This window comes from Talpa occidentalis, unplaced genomic scaffold (genome assembly GCF_014898055.3).
Source record: "Talpa occidentalis isolate TD23 unplaced genomic scaffold, MPIMG_talOcc4v2.1 talOcc4.12, whole genome shotgun sequence".
Lineage (NCBI taxonomy): Eukaryota > Metazoa > Chordata > Mammalia > Eulipotyphla > Talpidae > Talpa > Talpa occidentalis.
The window spans coordinates 75,866,932-75,886,127 of NW_023601212.1; the positions used below are offsets into that span (position 1 = coordinate 75,866,932).

The following is a 19,196-nucleotide window of genomic DNA, read 5'->3' on the forward strand; positions in this document are numbered from 1 at the left end:
CTCATTTAATCAGATATAAATTAAATAATATTGAGGGATTAATGTTCACCTTACAGAGCCTTTACTTATGAAACTCTCCTAGAAAAAAAAAACAGCTTGAAATCTAGCTCATGGATCCATCAATACAAATAGAACAGAAGCTGATTTTCTTGCAAGTTACCTTTGGATATTTTGAGAACTTTGAGAATAAAGAAATTCACCCAAATAAACAGGTGGAGACTTTCTTGAGTTTCACTTTCCACTATTAAGCAACAAACACTGGAGACTTCTAAAAGTGCAGTATGAGATTCCTTGCAAAACTTTCAAACAAAAACAGACTTAAAAGGGCTTATATAAGGGCTTATATAAACTGAAACTCTATGGTAGACATGAAAATAATCAGGTCAAATCTAATTAAATCAACCTTTCCTTAAGACTATTTTTGATCAAATAGGGCAAAATCTGTGATTCAAGGAAACATAGTTCATTGTCCTGCACTTCTCAGACTGTTTTTCTGATTCCAAGGGAGTTAATTTCCAAATTTGTAAGTTACAGATATAAGATAGCAAGAGCAATATAAAATAATGATAGTTTATAATCAAGCAAATTCTGTCTTGTCAAGTCGGGAATGAAATTATTTCCCTTATAGCCAGTTAGTTGTGAGCGCCCATGGACCTCCCAGACCTCCCATACATGCACACTTAAATTTTTAAGTAAAATTGTGTCATGTTCCAAAATTGCATATCAGCTTTATCCAGGCTCTGAAATAGTGGGTGATCTTTATAAGATAGCATAGTTTTCTTTGAAAATATTATAAGTAAGTTGTGTACATAAAGAAGCACAAAGTTTTCAGTTTTCATGATCTTAAACTGAAATCCTAGGAAGCAGAAGGTTTTATATGTGACAGCTTAAATGCTTGTAATCAAACTAATTGGCAGTAAGATGACCTGAAATGAGTTTAAAAGCACTATAATATATGTTTAGCAATCACTGAAGCAGTTTTTATTATTCAGGCTCACGTCTTGCAATTTTATCATGTTATTGGTCCAAATAGGGGACAGGGCTGGAAAGCAGAAAATGGAAGAAATGGAAAAATACATAAATAATTTCATTGCTTCAAAAGAGTAAATAAGTGAAGAATAAGACTACCAATAAATAATGTAAAACAATAAAGTGAGTGCAAATATAATAAGATTAGCTTGATACACGGATGCAGGAGTAAAAATATCAAATAAGCCATCTTTTGCTTAAAGAAACCTGGTTTACATAGAAATTGACAGGTTTAAAAATAGAGAAGCCATTTGCAAAAAAGTAACTCAATATAACTAAAAATCAGTGGGCAATTTTCTCAAATAGTTAAGTAACTGAATTCATAAAAGTGTTTCTAGCAAGAACCAACATAGACTTCTTCATGATCTACCAGATTATGACTATATCTACCCAGAAGAGAATAACAGTCTTCAAGTAAGTATGACAAACTATGTGGCAGAAAAATGATTGAGCAAAATAAAAGGTCACATTTAGATAAATATCTGAATGAGTCTCGGATGAGTTATACTAGAGCAAAGGAAAAAAAGGTTCTAATGGAGATAAAAATTTCCTAACAAATTTTTAAACTGTGCTTATAATACAATCAAGTGTAATTACAACTTCTAAAGTTACTTTCAAATCACATTATATATATATACAACCAAAGTCTATGAACATGTGTTGGGCTGACTCTTCTAGAATCTCTTGGGGAATTTGTTCCAAGTCAATTGCTTCTAGACTGGTCAGGGATAGTTTTAAAAAGAAAAAACCTTCCCAGGAAATACCACACTCCTAAAAAAAAGAAAGAAAGAAAGAAATACCACACTTCTAAATAACCCATGAGCCAAAGAAGAAATCTCAAGGGAAATTAAAATATATTTTGGGGCCTCCCTGGTGGCACACATGGTTGAGCGTAGTGCTGTGAAGCTGTTGGCAGCCTCTGCAGTACCAGTTCGATTCCCACTGGCTGCAGAGCAACCCACATGGCATGGCAGACCTCTCCTGTCTTGCCCACTGCTCCCCTCAGCTGTGTGTTTTGGTCAATCAGCCTGTTCTGTTCCCTGATCTGTCTCTGGTGAATCCTCTCACCCCCCACACCTCTGGCTTATACCTCAGTTCTTGTATGCATAAATAAATAAATCTTTAAATATACATACATATATATACAGAACAAATGACAATAAAAAAATCAAAATTTGTGGGGCACAGTAAAAAATTCTTAGCAGGAATTTACATCTCGAAATGCATGTATTAGGAAAAAAATAATCTATGCTTCTATCTTAGGCAATTAGAAAAAGAAAAGCAAGTTAAATCCTAAATGAGCAGAATAAAACAAACAATAAAATTCAGAGTCAAAATCCATGAAGTTACAAACAGAAAACTGGTAGAGAAAAATCATCAAAACTAAAGTCTAACTCTATGAAAAAAAAAAAAAAAGCCTCTATGCAACTAAGTAAGAAAAAAAGAAAGTAGACAAATACAGCAAAAATAAAATAGGGGGCATCACTACAGATCCAAGGGATATTGAAAGATAACAGGTAAGCTGCTCTGCCCACTAGTCATATAAGTTCACTCTCTTTCCTGTGCCCCTTCACTAGTCCCACTATGCTCTTTCTCTGGATGATGTGTGAGGATGAATAAGCAGTAGTTCTATAACCAAGTCCTAAATTTTGGAATAATTGTTTCCTTGGCATTAATGATCAATGAGGGGTTAAAGGTAATAACTAAAAGTTAAAGTCCCACTGTAGTGGTTCTCAGTGACAACATAAGACTTGCATTTCTATGGGTTTTTCTTTCTTACAAATTGAGTTGAAGATTCTACACAAATGGGGGATAGAAAAAAAGAGATCATCTCAGTATGTCATGTTCTCTCCAACCTAAGTTACAGATTCAATGCAATTCAGATAAAAATCCCAGTAAGATATTTTGTGGCTCTTGACTAATTGATTTTAAAGTTTTTAAGGACAAAAGACCCAGAATAAACAACCTGATGTTGAAGGAGAACAAAGTTACAGGACAGACAAATCAATATCAATTTTTTGTAAACATATATTAAGCATATATTTATTGTTTATGTACAGTAATTAATACACTGTGGTAAAGGCAGAAGAACAAATAGATCAATGCAACAGATTTAAACACCTTGTAAACACATACACATATACTTAGCTAAATTTTGACAAAAGAGCAAAGGCAATCTAATGGAGCAAAGAGTGTTTTCAACAAATGGTGATGGAAAAACACCATTTTCTCCCTTCTTTAAGTATGGTGGAAGTTCACATATAAAAACAAAAACAAAAAGAATCTAAACATAGACTTCTAAGTTTTACAACAATTAAGTCAAAATTGATCAAAAATCAAAACATAAAATGCAAAACTCTAAGACTCCTAGAAGATAACATAGGAGAAAATCTAGGAAAACTTGGGTATGCCAAGATTTTTTTTTAATATGTAATACCAAGATCACAACACATGAAATAAAAAACTAAAACCTGAGTTTAACTAATTTGAAAATGCTATATACTGCATGATTTCAACCATATGACCATTCAAAAATACACAACTATGGATATAGAAAGAAAAGTATAAGGGGTTTTCAAAATATGGGGGAACTGAGTGTTGAACGGGTACAGTTCAAAACAGTTGTGATGATCACTGAGTTAGTGTTGCTACAGTTATTTTTATTTATTTATTTATTTATTTATTTATTTATTTATTTATTTAAAAGATTTATTTTTCTACAAGAACTGGGGTATAGTCTAGAGGTACAGGAGGGTTAAATGATTCACCAGAGAACGGAAAACAGAACAGGCAGACTGACAAAATACATTGCTGAGGGGAGCAGCGGGCATGACAAGAGAGGCCTGCTCCGCCATGTGGGTTAGCCCCTTGGTCTGCCTGGGATCAAACTTGTGCTGAAGTGACTGACAGTAGCTTGACAGTGCTATGTCTTTAACCCCTCTGCCGCCAGGGAGGCCCTCTTGCTGCATTTTTAGTGGTTCATTAAAATTAGAGGCCACTACACACAGTAGAAAATGTAGATAAAAAATGCTACAATTATCTGGCTTCACAACTCCACTGCAAATCTGCTACTGCATTATTGTTTATAAGTCCTAATAGACAGTCATCACCTTTGGCAATGTTTCCACTTCAGAATGGTCACAATCTGGATTTATTACCAGGGAGTTGCCAATGAAGACTGATAGGTTTATTTTGTGTTTTTTTTTTTTTTTTTCATTTTGTTTTCAACCTGCAAATGAGTTACGAAATATTTCAAAGTAGCAATTAAGTGCACTATAAGACAAGTCCTTTTAACATGACTGTTAGTGAAACTAATTACTACAAGAAAATTGGAGATCATTCATTAGACTACTAAACAAATTAAGGTTTGTTAACAATGATTTATAATGCCAAATATTGGGTTAACTGTGCTGGTCTTTTCAAATATATGAGTACAGGACCTGACAGTTTATTAACTGTGCTACATTGAAACAACCTGTCACCAGGGTGCTTTTGTTACAATGACACTGTATTTTAAATGGATAAACATTTTTACTCCAGTAAAATGCATTTTAAATGTTTGGCTTCTGAAGTCAAGTACTGGGAGATAAGTGAAGTGTCTCAAACTATCTAAGCCTCCAATAACTCTTGTTTACTGCGAGAGCTGACTATAGGAAAATGTGACACTTGGAGTTAAAATAGCAGTTTTCCTTTTTAACAAGCCCCAGTTGTGCTTTTTAACCTCTTTTCAAATGATACTCTGGTGTTTTACCAAGCTGTAAGTTTCTTATGCAATGGATTGGGAGGCACCTAATTTACAATTTCAGGAAAAAATATTTTTTAAAAACAGTTAAGCCAAGAAAGGAGTCTTTGATATGAAAGATTATGATTGATAGGCCATAAAATTCCAGACCAGTTAAATATATCAAAATAAAGATGGGGAAAAAAAAGAAAAAAAATCAAAAATATAGTATGGGTCGCTGTAAACCTTAGGTTTTGACACTGCCCATGGCTCATTTATATAGCTCATATGTTACTGATACCAAATTCTGTAATTTGGAAATCAACAAATATTAGACTATATGCCTTAAAACCAGTGTCGGGAAAAATTATTTATTCCATGAATTTAATGGCTTCAGGTCTTACATCCAAATCTGTAATCCACTTTGAAGTTTTTTTTTTTTAAGATTTATTTTTATTTATTTATACAAGCATTGCGTACAGTCAGAAGAGAATTCACCAGAGCCAGAGCGGGGAGCAGAGCAGGCAGAAGGACTGAAGCACACTGCTGAGGGGAGCAGCAGGCGGCAGGAGAGGTCTGCGTGCCATGTGGGACCCTCCTCCGGTGGCCGGTGATTGAACCAGAGCTGCAGAGGCTGCGCGCAGCTTGGCAACCCAGCGCTCAACCGCTGCGCCACCGGGGAGGCCCGCTTTGGAGTAATTTTTATATATGGTTTTAGACAGTAGTCTAGTTTCATTCTTCCACAGGTGTCTGTCTGTTTGCCCAACATCATTTATTGAAAAGACTTCCTTTGCTCCATTATAAGCACTTGGCCACTGTGTCATAAATTAGTTTTTCATGTTCGTGTAGTTTTATCTCTGGGCACTCAACTGTATCCCATTAATCTGTGTGTCTGCTTTTATCCCATTACCAACCTGTTTTAATTACTACTGCTCTATAGTATAAAGTTTGAAATAGGGAGCATGAGGTCCTCATTTTTATATTCCTTTTTCTCAGGATTGTTTTGATATTCTTGGTCCTTCATTATTTGATTTTTTTTTAAAATTCCATTTCTGTGAAGAATGTTGATATGTTGGTAGGTATTGAACTGAATACTGGTTTTGGTGATAAGCCATATTAATGAAATTAATTTTTCAAGTTCATAAACAAGGGATATTTTTCCATCTTTTTGTGTGATCTTTTATTTCTCTCAACAATATCTTACAGTTTACAGTGTATAGATTTTTAAAGATGTATACACTTAAACTTCCAATTACCAAACTCTATCTTTCAAACTCATTAGCTTCCTAAAATCAAATCTCTCCTTCCTAGGATTCCTATTTCAAGAAAAAGATGCATCACAGTCATTGATTTTTAGTTTGACATTGTACTTGTTTTTAACATTTAATTCACTAAGTCAAGTGTGAACTTAACCTATAAACCAAGCCCTTCTCTCTCACCCAATTCCCTCCTGGTTATGTTTCACATCCTTTACAGTGAACCAACTCAAGTCTGCTTCCCCACACTCCCCCCAAACATAATATATTCAAAACAATCCTACACCATAGTGCTATTTCTCTTTGTTCTTATGTTGCCCCCTTTGTCTCAAACTTTGTTCCACCTGTTCTTTATCTGTTGAAAATTGAAATACCCATCAAGTTATGCACAATTTAAAAAGCCTACTACAATTATTATTTTTAAAACATTTATTTATTTATGAATAAAAGAACTGGGGTACAGGCCAGAAGTGTCTGGGGGGTGAGAGGATTCACCAGAGACAGACTGGGGAATAGAACAGGCAAACTGACTGAAATACACTGCTGAGGGGAGCAGCGGGTAAAGCAGGAGAGGTCTCCTGTGCCATGTGGGTTGCTTCCTGGCTGGGGATCGAACTCATGCTGCAGTGGCTGTGTATAGCTTCATAGGTTGTGACTTAACCCCTTGTTTCAGCAGGGAGGCCCAGCCTACTATAATTAAGTGACCCTAATAGACACTCCCAAATGCTCTACTGTATTTTGGTAGGCCTGACCAGTTTGCCTTGCAAAAAATTCAGCTGCGTACCCAGGACTTGAGGGCCACCTTTGCATCTTATTTATCTTAAAATTTGAGAATAGATGTTTATTGCATACTTCACAATTAAACCCACCTTTTCATCTGGTCAGTTATTTATCAGCTCAGGCTTTACCAATATAACTGGAGATCCCTGGTAGACTTCATATTGTATTGATTTTTTTTTTAATAATTGATTTATCTATATTTCACAACATTGTTCATTTTTGTACAATGTTTGCTTTCTTTTCTCAGGTGTAGTGTCCATAGAATTTCTACCACCAATTCACCTTAGTCCCTTGTGCTCTTCTCCCCTTGTTTTGGTCCCTCCTCCCCTCCCACCCCCCCCCCCGCCTTTGCAGAATGTTTCTGATTTACAGTTGCCTGCTTATTTTTATTTTGTTTTTTATTGTTATTATTTTTTCCCTGACCCCTTATTTGGTTCCCCTATTTTCCTCCTATAAGTGAAACCATCTGATATTTTTCTTTTTCCTGCTGACTTGTCAGATTTTTAAAAATGCATGTTAGATTATAATGAAATTTTGTCAGTAAAGCTATAATGGCCAATGATTCATTTGCTCAGTTAACTACTAATAAATATAAATATTTTGACGGACATGTTTAAAATATTTGGCATTGTTAAAAATATTTAATTACTTTTATAAATAAAAGCTTGAAATACAAAATTCCTCTCCCATCATCACCAGCAATTACTGCCAAGTAGGTAGGTAGGAAAAAACCTTCTTCTGCTTTGCATGCATCTCTATTCAAGGACAGGTGGATGTATCTACAACTCTAAATTTGAAACCCAAAGAAATTTCATAAATAATGGTAGGCTGTTCTCTTTAGAGCTGAAATCCTCTTATTTAAATACAAAGTGTCAACAATATTGAAATGTATTATGAAGGAGCGAGAGGAGAACAGCCATGACTTTTCACATCTATAACCCACAGCCCAGAACAATGCCTGTCAGAGAAGGCTTTTAATACTTATTGAGGACAAAATGTGAAAAGTATCTGTTTAATGAACAGCATAGTCTATTAAATAAACAATTATGCTTTAAAAAATCTTTTTAGAAGAAAATCATTCTACTCTTGACTAACAATAAAATCCACTCTGTGATTTTAAAAGAATCAAAATAACAGATAAAATGAAAAGCAAGAATGTTTATACAAAATACCACAGATCGGCAGTGAATGTCATACAAATTACAACAAAGAAAATCAGGAGATAATTGAAGGTTCTACAGCCAAACGTAGAACAAGGCAAATAGCTTAATTCCTTTATGACCTTATAACTCTGCATGGAAAGCCACAGGTCAATGATTTTTCATATGCTGCCTGTTACTGACACTATCAACACTAATTTTTAAGTAATCTCCGCACAAAAAAACAGTGATTACATAAATCCTAATTTAGGATGTGTACCACTACAAAATTCCCTTTTATTATACAGTGAGGTAGTTTTAATCACTAGATAGAAGTAGGTTGGTTTCCTCGATAATCGTAAAGCACGTATATTACAAGTTGTGATCCAGTTGAGAAAGATGAAAATTATTAGCTTATTATGAAAACTGTTAAGAAAAATCTTTGGATCATTGAAGTTTATTTTTTAAAAGATTTATTTATTTATTCATACAAGAACTGGGGTGTAGGCCAGAGGTATGGGGGAGGTGAGAGGATTCACCAGAGACAGAGTGGGGAGCAGAATAGGCAGATCTACTGAAATACACTGCTGAAGGGAGCAGCGGGCTAGGCAGGAGAAGTCTGCTGCACCAGATCACTGAAGTTTACAAACATGGAATCCAAAGTATATGGCGCTATAGACTTAAGTCACTGATTCAAATCTGAAAGAAGGCTGAAGATTATACAGAAAGGCTAAACAGGCAGCATAAATCACCTAAACAAAGGCTTCTTTTACACCGAGGATCAAGTTTCTCCTTATAAGTAATTTACCCCCATTGCAACAGTAGCTACCAAATACTTGCATATGGTATCAAGAACTTGTAAAGAATGAGTCCAAAGTTTTCCACACTAGTACACGGCAACCATGAAATGATCTCACTAGTCTTTTCACTCTACTACTTTCAGTTACTCCATGCAGTTATGTTGCATACCCACTTTTGGTTTCAGAAAGTAACAGCACTGTAATGCAACCTGAAACAACTTAAATACACTAAACAAGCCTTTCTACACCTCCCAATCCAACTGTAAGAGCTATTAGCATTCTTTTCCTCAAATCTGAGCAACAAAATAAACAACTTAAATTGAAGGGAATGGCCATAATATGGGGTCAATCCAGAGAATACATCATTCCAACATCATCAGGATCACAATGGATCACAGAGAATGAATTCCTTATTTACATTCCTAAATGAAGTAAACCGGTATACAATTGATCAAACGCAAAATCCCAGGCCCCAAGAAAGTAAGAACAATGTAATGAGAATGGACTATCTTACAGATACAAATTATAAAATTTACTACTGTATCAGTGATTTTTGGTGTTAATTCTATATCAACACAATTCATGGGCACTTAATGAGATCAAATTTATTCTATCACATACTAGCTGGGAATAACAAGACACCATTTATTATTTACTATTATTATGCCTGTTCCGTATGCATTAAATGTCATTAAGTGCATACAAGAACAGATCAAAACAGAATCAAAGATATGAAATAATCTGCCCAAGGTCAAACAACTAGATTTCACATCTCTAAGCTCTTTATTAGTCTCAAAGTTCATAATTGTTCTCTATGCAAATAAAACATCAAATACATGTATAAGATGAAAATATAGCCAAGAATATTTAAATTGAGGAGAAAATGTGTTCACTGCACTGACATTAAAAAAAAAATCCTACACACTCCAACAAGTTTTAGTACTCTTGCCAAAAAAAAATTCAAATAGATTCCAACTAGTCTATACTTTCATTTATATTTAGAATATGAGCTGGGCATGAGTATGTAATGAATATATATGTATGTGTCTCTCTGTGTGTACAACACCCACATTATTCAAAAGCTCCCAAAATGTGGAAAGTTTGTTCCAATCTTTCTCTATTTTGTCTACTTAAAGAATTCTTTGCAATATGCTTATGTAAATAATGATTTTAGCTGCTGTTCTCATTTCTCAAAATTTTCGCTTATAAATGGATTGGAAAAGTGACAGACCTAAGCAGACATCTTTAGAACACAAAACCAAGGAGATGTAAACAAATACAACTGAATCAAAAAGCAAAGGCTTCTTCTTCAAGCCCTTTAGTATGCCACTATTATATATGAAAGGAACTTAAAGAGAGCAGAAATACACTGGCTGAAGACAACTGGTGTTTGTGTGTATGTGTGTGTGTGTATCTATGTGCACACATATATGTGCATGTGCATATATACCTGGGTGGGTGTCTAGTTTATCAGCATATACAATGATTGGCACATTACCCTAGTTCTCTAAAAACTCTGCAAAGGCAAAATAATGCAAATCAAAGAAGATTCTGAAGTTAAAGTTGGAGCATAAAAGAGTATTCAGGAAAACAGTTCAAAATTGTTAAACCCAATTAAGTGAGTGCCCAGTTTCCTTACACCAGAATTCACATTAGGCATTGATAGCTCATTTACTCTGCAGAAAACTTGCTTCCATCTACGTTTCAAAAAGATGCTGAAAACGGTTAAAAATAGAGTAAATATCACAATTCCACTTACCTGATGCTGAACCTCCATTACAGACATAATAAGAAGGGCTATTACGATATCACAGATCATAAAAGCATGATGTAAAGAATATGTTGGCATGAAACTATTGTTAGTTGTGATTATACTATTTCCACTTAAAAGTGTGAAACTCACCACTGTTAAAGTTAGTTTCTGAAATTGAATATTACATGTGATATTGTTGGGATGAAATAGAAAACAGTTTTAATGAGCACTTGGTAATAATATCAATGGGTTTTGTTTTGTTTTTCCATTTTATTTATTTTTGCACAGAACCACCATTTCTGGAATTAGAAAACTACATTGGTGAAAATCATACTAAAGTCTTCACTGTTTCTACAGATGCTTTCAGGGTGAGTATATTGACCAAAAAATAAATAAATGAAATACTAGAATATTCAGTCTAGAGGTGATCAAGGGTTAAGTTAGTGGTTTTGGCCTTGTTCTGGAGAAAAAAGCAAGAGGGAGAATTTAGCTTTTGGATACAGAATAGATATTGGCAGTCTCCTGATTTTACTTCCAGCATCTCAACCCACATCCAGCATGGTGTGAAGAGATGGCAGATGGGCCTACTTCTGTTATTTCGACTGCTGAAGCAGAATGCTTCTTGTTTCTGTAAGCATGAATATTCAGCCACAATAAGGAGCAAGGATAAGTGTGCTGACTGTATTAAGCAGGTATCAAAAATCTTTATCTTTTTTCTCCACATATCACAGGTTAAGGAAAGATAAAACAAGACTTGGAAAATGCCAGTTCTGCCAAACTTAGAAAAGACTTATTCACCGAAATGATGCTAGTTTTCATATACTTAATGTAAATGTATAGAGGGCAGAAGAAAACTGGATTAATTATTGGCATTTCAGAGGAAATTTAAATGAGACTAAACTGTTATTTCCCACTTTGTTTTTGTGATTTCATTATTTTCTCAGAAAATAGTAGATAGGCATTAGAATTTCAGTGTTCATCATTCAGAATACAAGTCAGATTATTTTAAATAACAAGCTTCTACATTCGCATGTTACCATGTTGTTCAAACAGTACCTAATTGTAACCCTTTAATTTATATATTGTAAGGATCATTAAATCCAAAAGGGTAATACCATAAATAAAAGAAATAAAATGACTATTTCTCTGTAACTGAGAAATAAGGTGATAATCCCTGAGGCCTGCGACCTCACCACTCTTCCCAATGGACAGAATAAGATAGAGCAATAAAATAATACACATATTTGCTAAAATTAAAAATGTAATGATCACTGAAAAAAATTCTAAAGGCCATATACTCAGGCTGTGAGAGAAAATATGTATTAAAACACACTTCTCATAAAAATCAATCAATTGGCAATTGATTGTATATTTGAGGTAGTTGTTCAAGAAATCTTAAGAATGAATAAACACTTCAATTCATAACCTGACTTCCATCCTCCACATGACACTTCTCACTTAAATAAACAACTACTAGGAAACGTGGCATGAGCCAACCTGGTTTCCTCGTGTCTCTTTACATTTCCAGGTAAGGAGAAATCTCCTGTGTGTGGGGAACCAGACATACATCTCAGACTGACGTGTTCCCAAGGGCCTGGCAAGTTATGTATTTTTAAAATAAAACAATTCTTAGTAAAAAAGCATGGAGATCAGTGTGCTCTTTAGGATAGAGGGAATTTCTTAGATTTTTTTTTCACATCCTAATGAGCATACATTACAGAAATAAATCAATGCCAAAGCAAGGCACATATGAAAGTTGAAATAAACTTACGAAGTAGCCTGTTCCCAAGCTGGAAGGAGCTGAACTCTGCAATAAAGCATAAAGACAAAGTGGAAAATCAGCAATGGTTTTTAACACGTTCCAATCCACACAGCTCATTACCAGCCCTTTGCAGGCTTTTCATCACTACATCACATCACCAGTGTATGCTGCCCCTTGTCATCTGCTACTGATACAAACACCATGTTGCTTAATTTTTCCCTTTACATCTCTCAACAACTCAGAGATGCTAACGTGCTATTTACTGAATTCCAAGCTTCTGCGGTGGACGTAATTGCCAATTTATTTGACAGGCAGCTGGGTAATGAATTAATGATGGCATTTCGCCCTGCACTGAGACTAAACAGACACGCATCAGCCTGCCTCCCTGACTCGCTGACATTCAATGCCCTGGTCTCAAGCTACTCAGTTTTGTGGCCGCAAAGGGACAGGAAGAAGAAAAAGCCCAGACTGACTTGAAAATAAAAGGCCCAGTGGGTTTAGATGACTTTTCCAGTGTATGACCTACTTGCCAGTTTATTCCCTAAAGGCACCAGTTAGTACACACAAGGCACTTTTCAAAAATGAGACATTTTGTAAACATAATTAGTAGACTAAAATGCAAAGAATGTGTGGGCAAAGGGAAGCAGTGAAAAGGACCATTTTTTCCTGAAGGTTTTAGTCACAAGAATGATCAATTTAGGCTTCCATAGTTCTGACACACAGGGAACTAAAACACAGAATTCTGGAAGGTTTGTAAGGCATCACTTCTTTGGGGAAAGAGGCCAATAAAAGAAACTGGTTTTGTGTTTTAAACCTACCTGTGAATCATTCTTATTGTTTGTGTGCGTCTTTATTTCCTAAAGTAGCTCTTTAAAAATTATTCAATATTTGGTGTTCTCTTTGTGAATAAGAGAGGCTCCAGATAAGTGCAAAACAAAATATGCTGAGGCTTCTTCAGGTATCAGCCAAGCCTCCTTGCACCACCAGTGCCTTTTCCTTCACCAGTTTGGATCTCATGTTACTCCTTCCTTGGAGTGGCCTGACATCTACTGCTCTTCTACCTAAATGTGCTGTTTTGCAATGCAAACCACAGGCAGCAGGGTCTGTCTAGGTTACTCAACATGTCTTTCCCAGAGGTTAACATAATTCTTGTATAAGGGATATAATTAATAAATATTTGTTCAATTAATGTGTAAATAAATGAATGAATGGGTAGTACAGGAGGAAAAAGGCTTAGGTTTAGAATCTCCAAAAGTACAGTAGATGTGATTCTTCTTGATTTTAAAATGCTTTTTAGAGGAAAACACAATTCTACAGGTACAAACAGCATACACATCAAATAAGGATAGTATGCTCCAGGGCATTCCTAAAGGCAGTTCCCCAAGCAAAACTTTCTTCACCTCAGTGTTTCAGATTGCTCAGAGGAATAAAGGACAGATGATAAATGTATGATCTTGCACCCCGGACTAGGTGTAAAAACATCCTGCTGCATTCTTGATCCCACAAATGGTATGTAGGAAGATCCACAGTAGTCATGGAGACAGCTTCTCAAAGCACTGATTAGCCATGTGATGGCATCACCTGTTTTCAGCACCACAGCTCTCCATGAAGCAGGGAAAAGCAAAAGCCAAGTTAGGTCTCCATCAGTCTGGAGTCATGTCCCTGGGAGGTAAACTCATTTTAGGTTGAATTACTCAGAGAGAATATAGGATTTGTTTATTTCATTTTCCCCCCGTTCTACAAATGTATTTTCTCCCAGAAGCAGAATACCCCTCCAAACTCACCTCTTCACCCCCATATACATATCTTATTGTATACCAAAGAAAATTACATCCTTCAGGTCTTGGAAAGCTCTGTTATACTCATTTTGCATATATATTGTACATTACTCAGGGAGCTGGGTGGAGAAGAGGGCTTTGTTGTGCATATTTGTTCTGGCTATTGTTTATGCAGGTCTGACTGAATGAGGGAACAGTGGGTATCATTTCAATTTCTGATGTCAACATCAAATTACTTATTTAATTTCATGCCTGGCGAAGCATTGTATAGCTACACGCAGAATCATTTCACTTCATTTGTTATGCTGTGTTTTCGTGGCGATTGGCTTGCCTTCCAACTGACAGCTTTAATTATGACATGAATTTGATTGCACTGCTGAGGAATTAACATAATGCAACAAAGCATTTAAGCACCCTGCCTTATAACACCCCTCCCCACACACACACATGCACAAACACAGACACATGAAGGAACACAGACACAAGATCCTCATATACATTAAAGGTTCACTGGAGTTTCAGCAGTGGCTAGAAAGCATACAGAGCTGGAGAGTCATTGGCCACCTACATTTGCCAATCCACTATACTCACCTCTTCACTTACTTTTTTTTTTTAAATAGGAAAAGATTTGTGGTATTAAGTAGCGATTTCTGGATCTGACAGAAAAATTTGTAAAAAAATCCTAGTCTCTTTTTCCAAATGTCCACAGCACTGACATTTCCTGCCCTCTTGCTCCCCTTTCCACCATATTTTTCTTGGGTGATTGCCAGATCCCTTCAATCATAGTTGAAAATTTGAATGGAAATCACATTACTGAAATAAATTTCTCCTCATACAGTCCTACAAACTAAGAATCTGGCCCTAACTTTGCATTCAATGTGACATTAAGCCCGGGTCACTAACGGGACCTCCACCATCAGATGTAGGGACCAGAAGTTGAGACCAACCAGTAACAGGGCAGGGGTCATGGTTTCAATGATAGCTCAACAGCATACCTCACATTCCTGAGGCATTGCTCTCCTAAAGGTCCAGATGAATCTCAGTCATGTATGCCTCATCTGAGTCTATATATATATATATATATATATATATATATATATATATATATATGTATGTATATAAAGTTATTTGATAGTTTTAACTTTTTTCTAAGTCAGAAATTTCATGAACATCTCAAACTACTGGCAACGAGATTATGCAACAAAAATGGAACACATGTTTAGAAACAGTTTTTTTTTTTATGGTTCAAAATATGTTACATTAGTGTTTCATTTACAGATGTGCACTTAGGGATTGTTATTGCTTTCTCATGGTTTCAAGAAAAGAACGCTCTGGAAAAGAGAAGGGTAATAAGCCATAAAGTTCTAGAAGAGCAGACAAGTGGGAATTCCTTGACTACTGAAACAGTTGATGAAATCAAGATGATTTTGACTTTCTAATTTCTAATGAGAGGAGGTGTCATCGATTTAACTTGATTGGAAAGAAAAGGCAAACTGTCTGTGTTCAAACTAGGCAGTCAAAGTGTCCACAGAACATATAAGGTTTGAAATATTGAAAGAGTGTTAAACAACAACAAAGCATAAACAGAAGCAGCCTTAGATTCACCACCTTATGAGATAATACCATACACACGTTTAGGCAAACACTTCCATTGAATAATAAAAACTGCTTCATTCTTATTTCTTCAAGTGATAGAGTTCATACTTTTAATGTCCTAGGTAGAAATGAGAGGTATAGAGAACTTAAGAAAATAGAAGAGGATAGAATGTTTAGCAGTTTGCATGAGAAGACTGGGGATGAGGAAATGCCAGCCAGCTGGTTAGATGATACATGATTTCTGGGCTCATTATAAGCCATCTCCTGTTTAACATGGTCTTTTTATTCTGTTGCTTTTTTTGTAGATATGACCACTGCTCCAGCAATCTCTGCAAATTACCCACCTCGGTCTCATTATGTTGCAAAGGAGAGCTTTCTTACAAACACACTCTGCTTCAATCTCCAAGCCACCATGGGCTGCAGGAATAGTAATGGGATGCACAGTTGAAAGACATTTTCCAGGAGGGAGACTGTTGCTGCTGACATTCATGTCTGCAAGTGGATACTCATTAAATGCTCCATTCTCCTCTTTCTCACTGGCCCCCACCTGACTTTCTTTCCATCTCTGTCACTAAGTTATCATTGAAGCTACTCATTAAACTCATGAAGTTAACATTTCTGTTTTAACAGCTTACCTTACAACAAGGGATTTCAAAATTGATTATCTATCTAAAACAGATGTGCACCATTCATTAACAATGTACACAGAGAGTTCACAGCTACTACTGCAGCCCCCCGAGTATGGCATGGATGGGTACTCTGCCCCTAGATAAGGATGTGTGCTCTGACTCAAGGGCTAATTCAAATGGAATATTTAAAATTCTTCCAAATCATCAATTGTGTCTGACATCTCTGCCTACTTACCTCCAAGTTATGCTTTCCTTTCTTGGGAATAAAACAGAAGACTCATGCCAAGTATCACATAGCCAAAGTAAGTTTATTATAAAGATCACAAGACAAGCTCACTTATGGATTTTCTGTAATTAAAAAAGTAATAAAAGAACCTAAAATCTTAAAACTTCAATAATGTGTCTTGGAGATAAGACTGCTAATAGCTGTCAGACAGATACAAAACATACTTGAACGGGGGAAATGAACTTATGGTTTCAAGGTGGATTTCAAATAAAAATGGCAGCAGCAACTTGAAAAAAAAAATCACATGCAGAAAAAGTCAATTCTAAGCTCAGTTTGCCAACCCTCTGCTATAAAACACTTTAAGTTGTCACCATCATCTATACTCAACAGTCATGTGGCTTCATTCTCTGAATTCACTCTTATTCTCATCTTCATCTATACTTCTTCATGTGAAAGACAATTACACATTTAAAGAAAAATTAGTAACAACATTCCTTTTAACATTTTTGACTGGTTTTTAAAATAATAGCCTATAGTGGACTGAATGACATCCCCCTAAAATGTACGTCTACCTGGAAAGTCATAATGTTATATAAGAGGTAATTATATGCATCATCCTGATGGGGCCACTAGATACCCAGGTATTTGGTCAAACATTACCCTGTATATCACTACAAGGGTATTTTTTAAATATATTTTATTGTATTTAATTCTTACATCATTTTTCATTTTTGCACAATGTATGCATTTTCATTTTGGTTATATTCCCCATACAGTTCCACCCCCCTTATTTTGACCCTAATCTCTCCTCTTACCACCCACTGGCCCCCTGTCCCCCATAGTGTGTCTCTGGTTTATAGTTGCTGTTGATTTTGATTTTTTCTTTAAGGGTATTTTTTTTTTTCTTTAAGGGTATTTTTAATGAGATTAACATTTAAATCAAAAGAGTGAGTAAAGCATACTGCCCTCCCTAATACTGGTGGGCCTTACGCAGTAGCTTATATAGGACAAAAGAATGGCCATCTGCAGAATGAGAGGAAATCCCCTTCTTTGCCCCCCAAGTAGGACAATGGCTTTTTCCTGTTTTCAGATTCAAACCAAAACAGTAACTTTTCCTGGGTCTTCATTCTTTCAGTCTTTGGACTAGATACATCACCTCTCCTGGTTCACAGACAGGCCTTTGGATGTATACTGGAAATAATGGCTATTTTGGGTGTCCAGGTTGCTGCCTACAGATCTTGAGGCTTGTCAGCCTCCTTGTATGCATGGATGCATACACACACACACACACACACACACACACACACATCCAATTGGTTCTGTTTCTATGGAGAACCCTGTTTGATATAGTAACTTTGTTTGGAAATAAGGTTTTGCAGATATAATTGAGGACATACTGGATTTGGTGGGGTGGGTCCTTAACCTACTGACTGCTTTTCTTATGAAACAGGAGAGGACATATAGGCCTAGAAAAATTGATAGAGTAAAGGTCTTGTAAAGATGGAGTGATGTAGTTATTAAGCCAAGAAATGTCAAGGATTTTGAGTCACTGCCAGAGGCAAGAGGCAAGGATGTTTTCTTATCTAGGGTCTTCAGCGGTACCATGGCCCTGTTAATGTTGGACTTGTAGCCTCAAAAGTTAGGAAACAATAAATTTCCACAATTTTACACCATGAAGTTTGTGATCATTCATCACAGCTGCCCAGAAAACTAATTCAATACTTTGCCTCCACATAATGCACTAGAAAATGTGACCTACATCAGCATTGGCCATGCTAAGACTTAACTGTAGGCCAACAGGGAGGTCCCTCCTTCAAATTCTTAAACATTTAAAAATAATTAAATATTTTTCTGCCTTTTTCTAACTAAGAATTTGACCCCAAATTCTTTCAGAAAGATACGGGAGTCACCCTCATGTTTAAGTAAAGCATTTAAGGATTTTACTCCACTGAGTGGTAGGAAGACTTTGCTAAAGGAAGTGACACTGGGACTAGAGGGAAATTTTTTTCAAAAAAGGAAATAAAGAAGGAAAAAAGGTAAACATATTTAAAAAGCATATGGTTAACAAACACATATGGTTCATAGGGACTAAATATACGGTACAAAGAACAGTAGAGAGAGATTATGAAAAGGAAGCTTCATCCTTCCTTATGGAGGGCACTATGAATAACCCTCCGGAGTGTGGGCTTTGTCCAAAGATCTCAAAGAAGAAAGTTTATTTGAGAGCTCTGACTCTTGAGAAACAACTCTGGAGGAACTGTGGAGCATAGTGCAAAAAAAGAAAAAAAGAAAAAAAACAACAGAGATAAGCAGAGAAATTATTGAGAGACCATACAAATCATCTATGTAAGAAATGTGAGGGAATGGGAAGCAAAGGTGAGGATAATCGTACCCAAAGACCTCTTGAGAAAGAAAGGCAAATGAAGGACAGTGGCTAAGTGGACAGAGTATGTGACACAGAGGAAGAAACAATGCTTGCCCTTGAGGACCCAATACTGGATAGGGCATTAAGAGGGACAGTTAAGGTTTGGGAAAAATAGGTTAGAGACATAAGGATAATACTGAGGATTTCATGCGGAGGAAGAGCCGTGTTTGTCATGATTGAGAGAAGACACATCTTGTCAAGTACAAGGGAATTCAAATTGAAAAGGTTAGAGAAAGCTCCTAAGGGAGTTCTAAATCTGATGCAAAAAGAAGAGGATAAATATTTTTGAGCATAGAGGAAGT

General features: G+C 35.9%; 1 protein-coding gene across 9 annotated transcripts in view; it reads right to left on the bottom strand.

Annotated features, from left to right (window-relative positions):
• AUTS2 (activator of transcription and developmental regulator AUTS2) overlaps nt 1-19,196 on the bottom strand; it is a 1,093,480-nt gene that overhangs the window by 581,043 nt on the left and 493,241 nt on the right. For all 9 annotated transcript variants that reach the window (XM_054693588.1, XM_054693587.1, XM_054693590.1 and 6 more), the window contains one exon: nt 12,250-12,285. In XM_054693588.1, the coding sequence (XP_054549563.1) occupies nt 12,250-12,285 (36 nt within the window). The remainder of the gene's footprint in view (nt 1-12,249; nt 12,286-19,196) is intronic.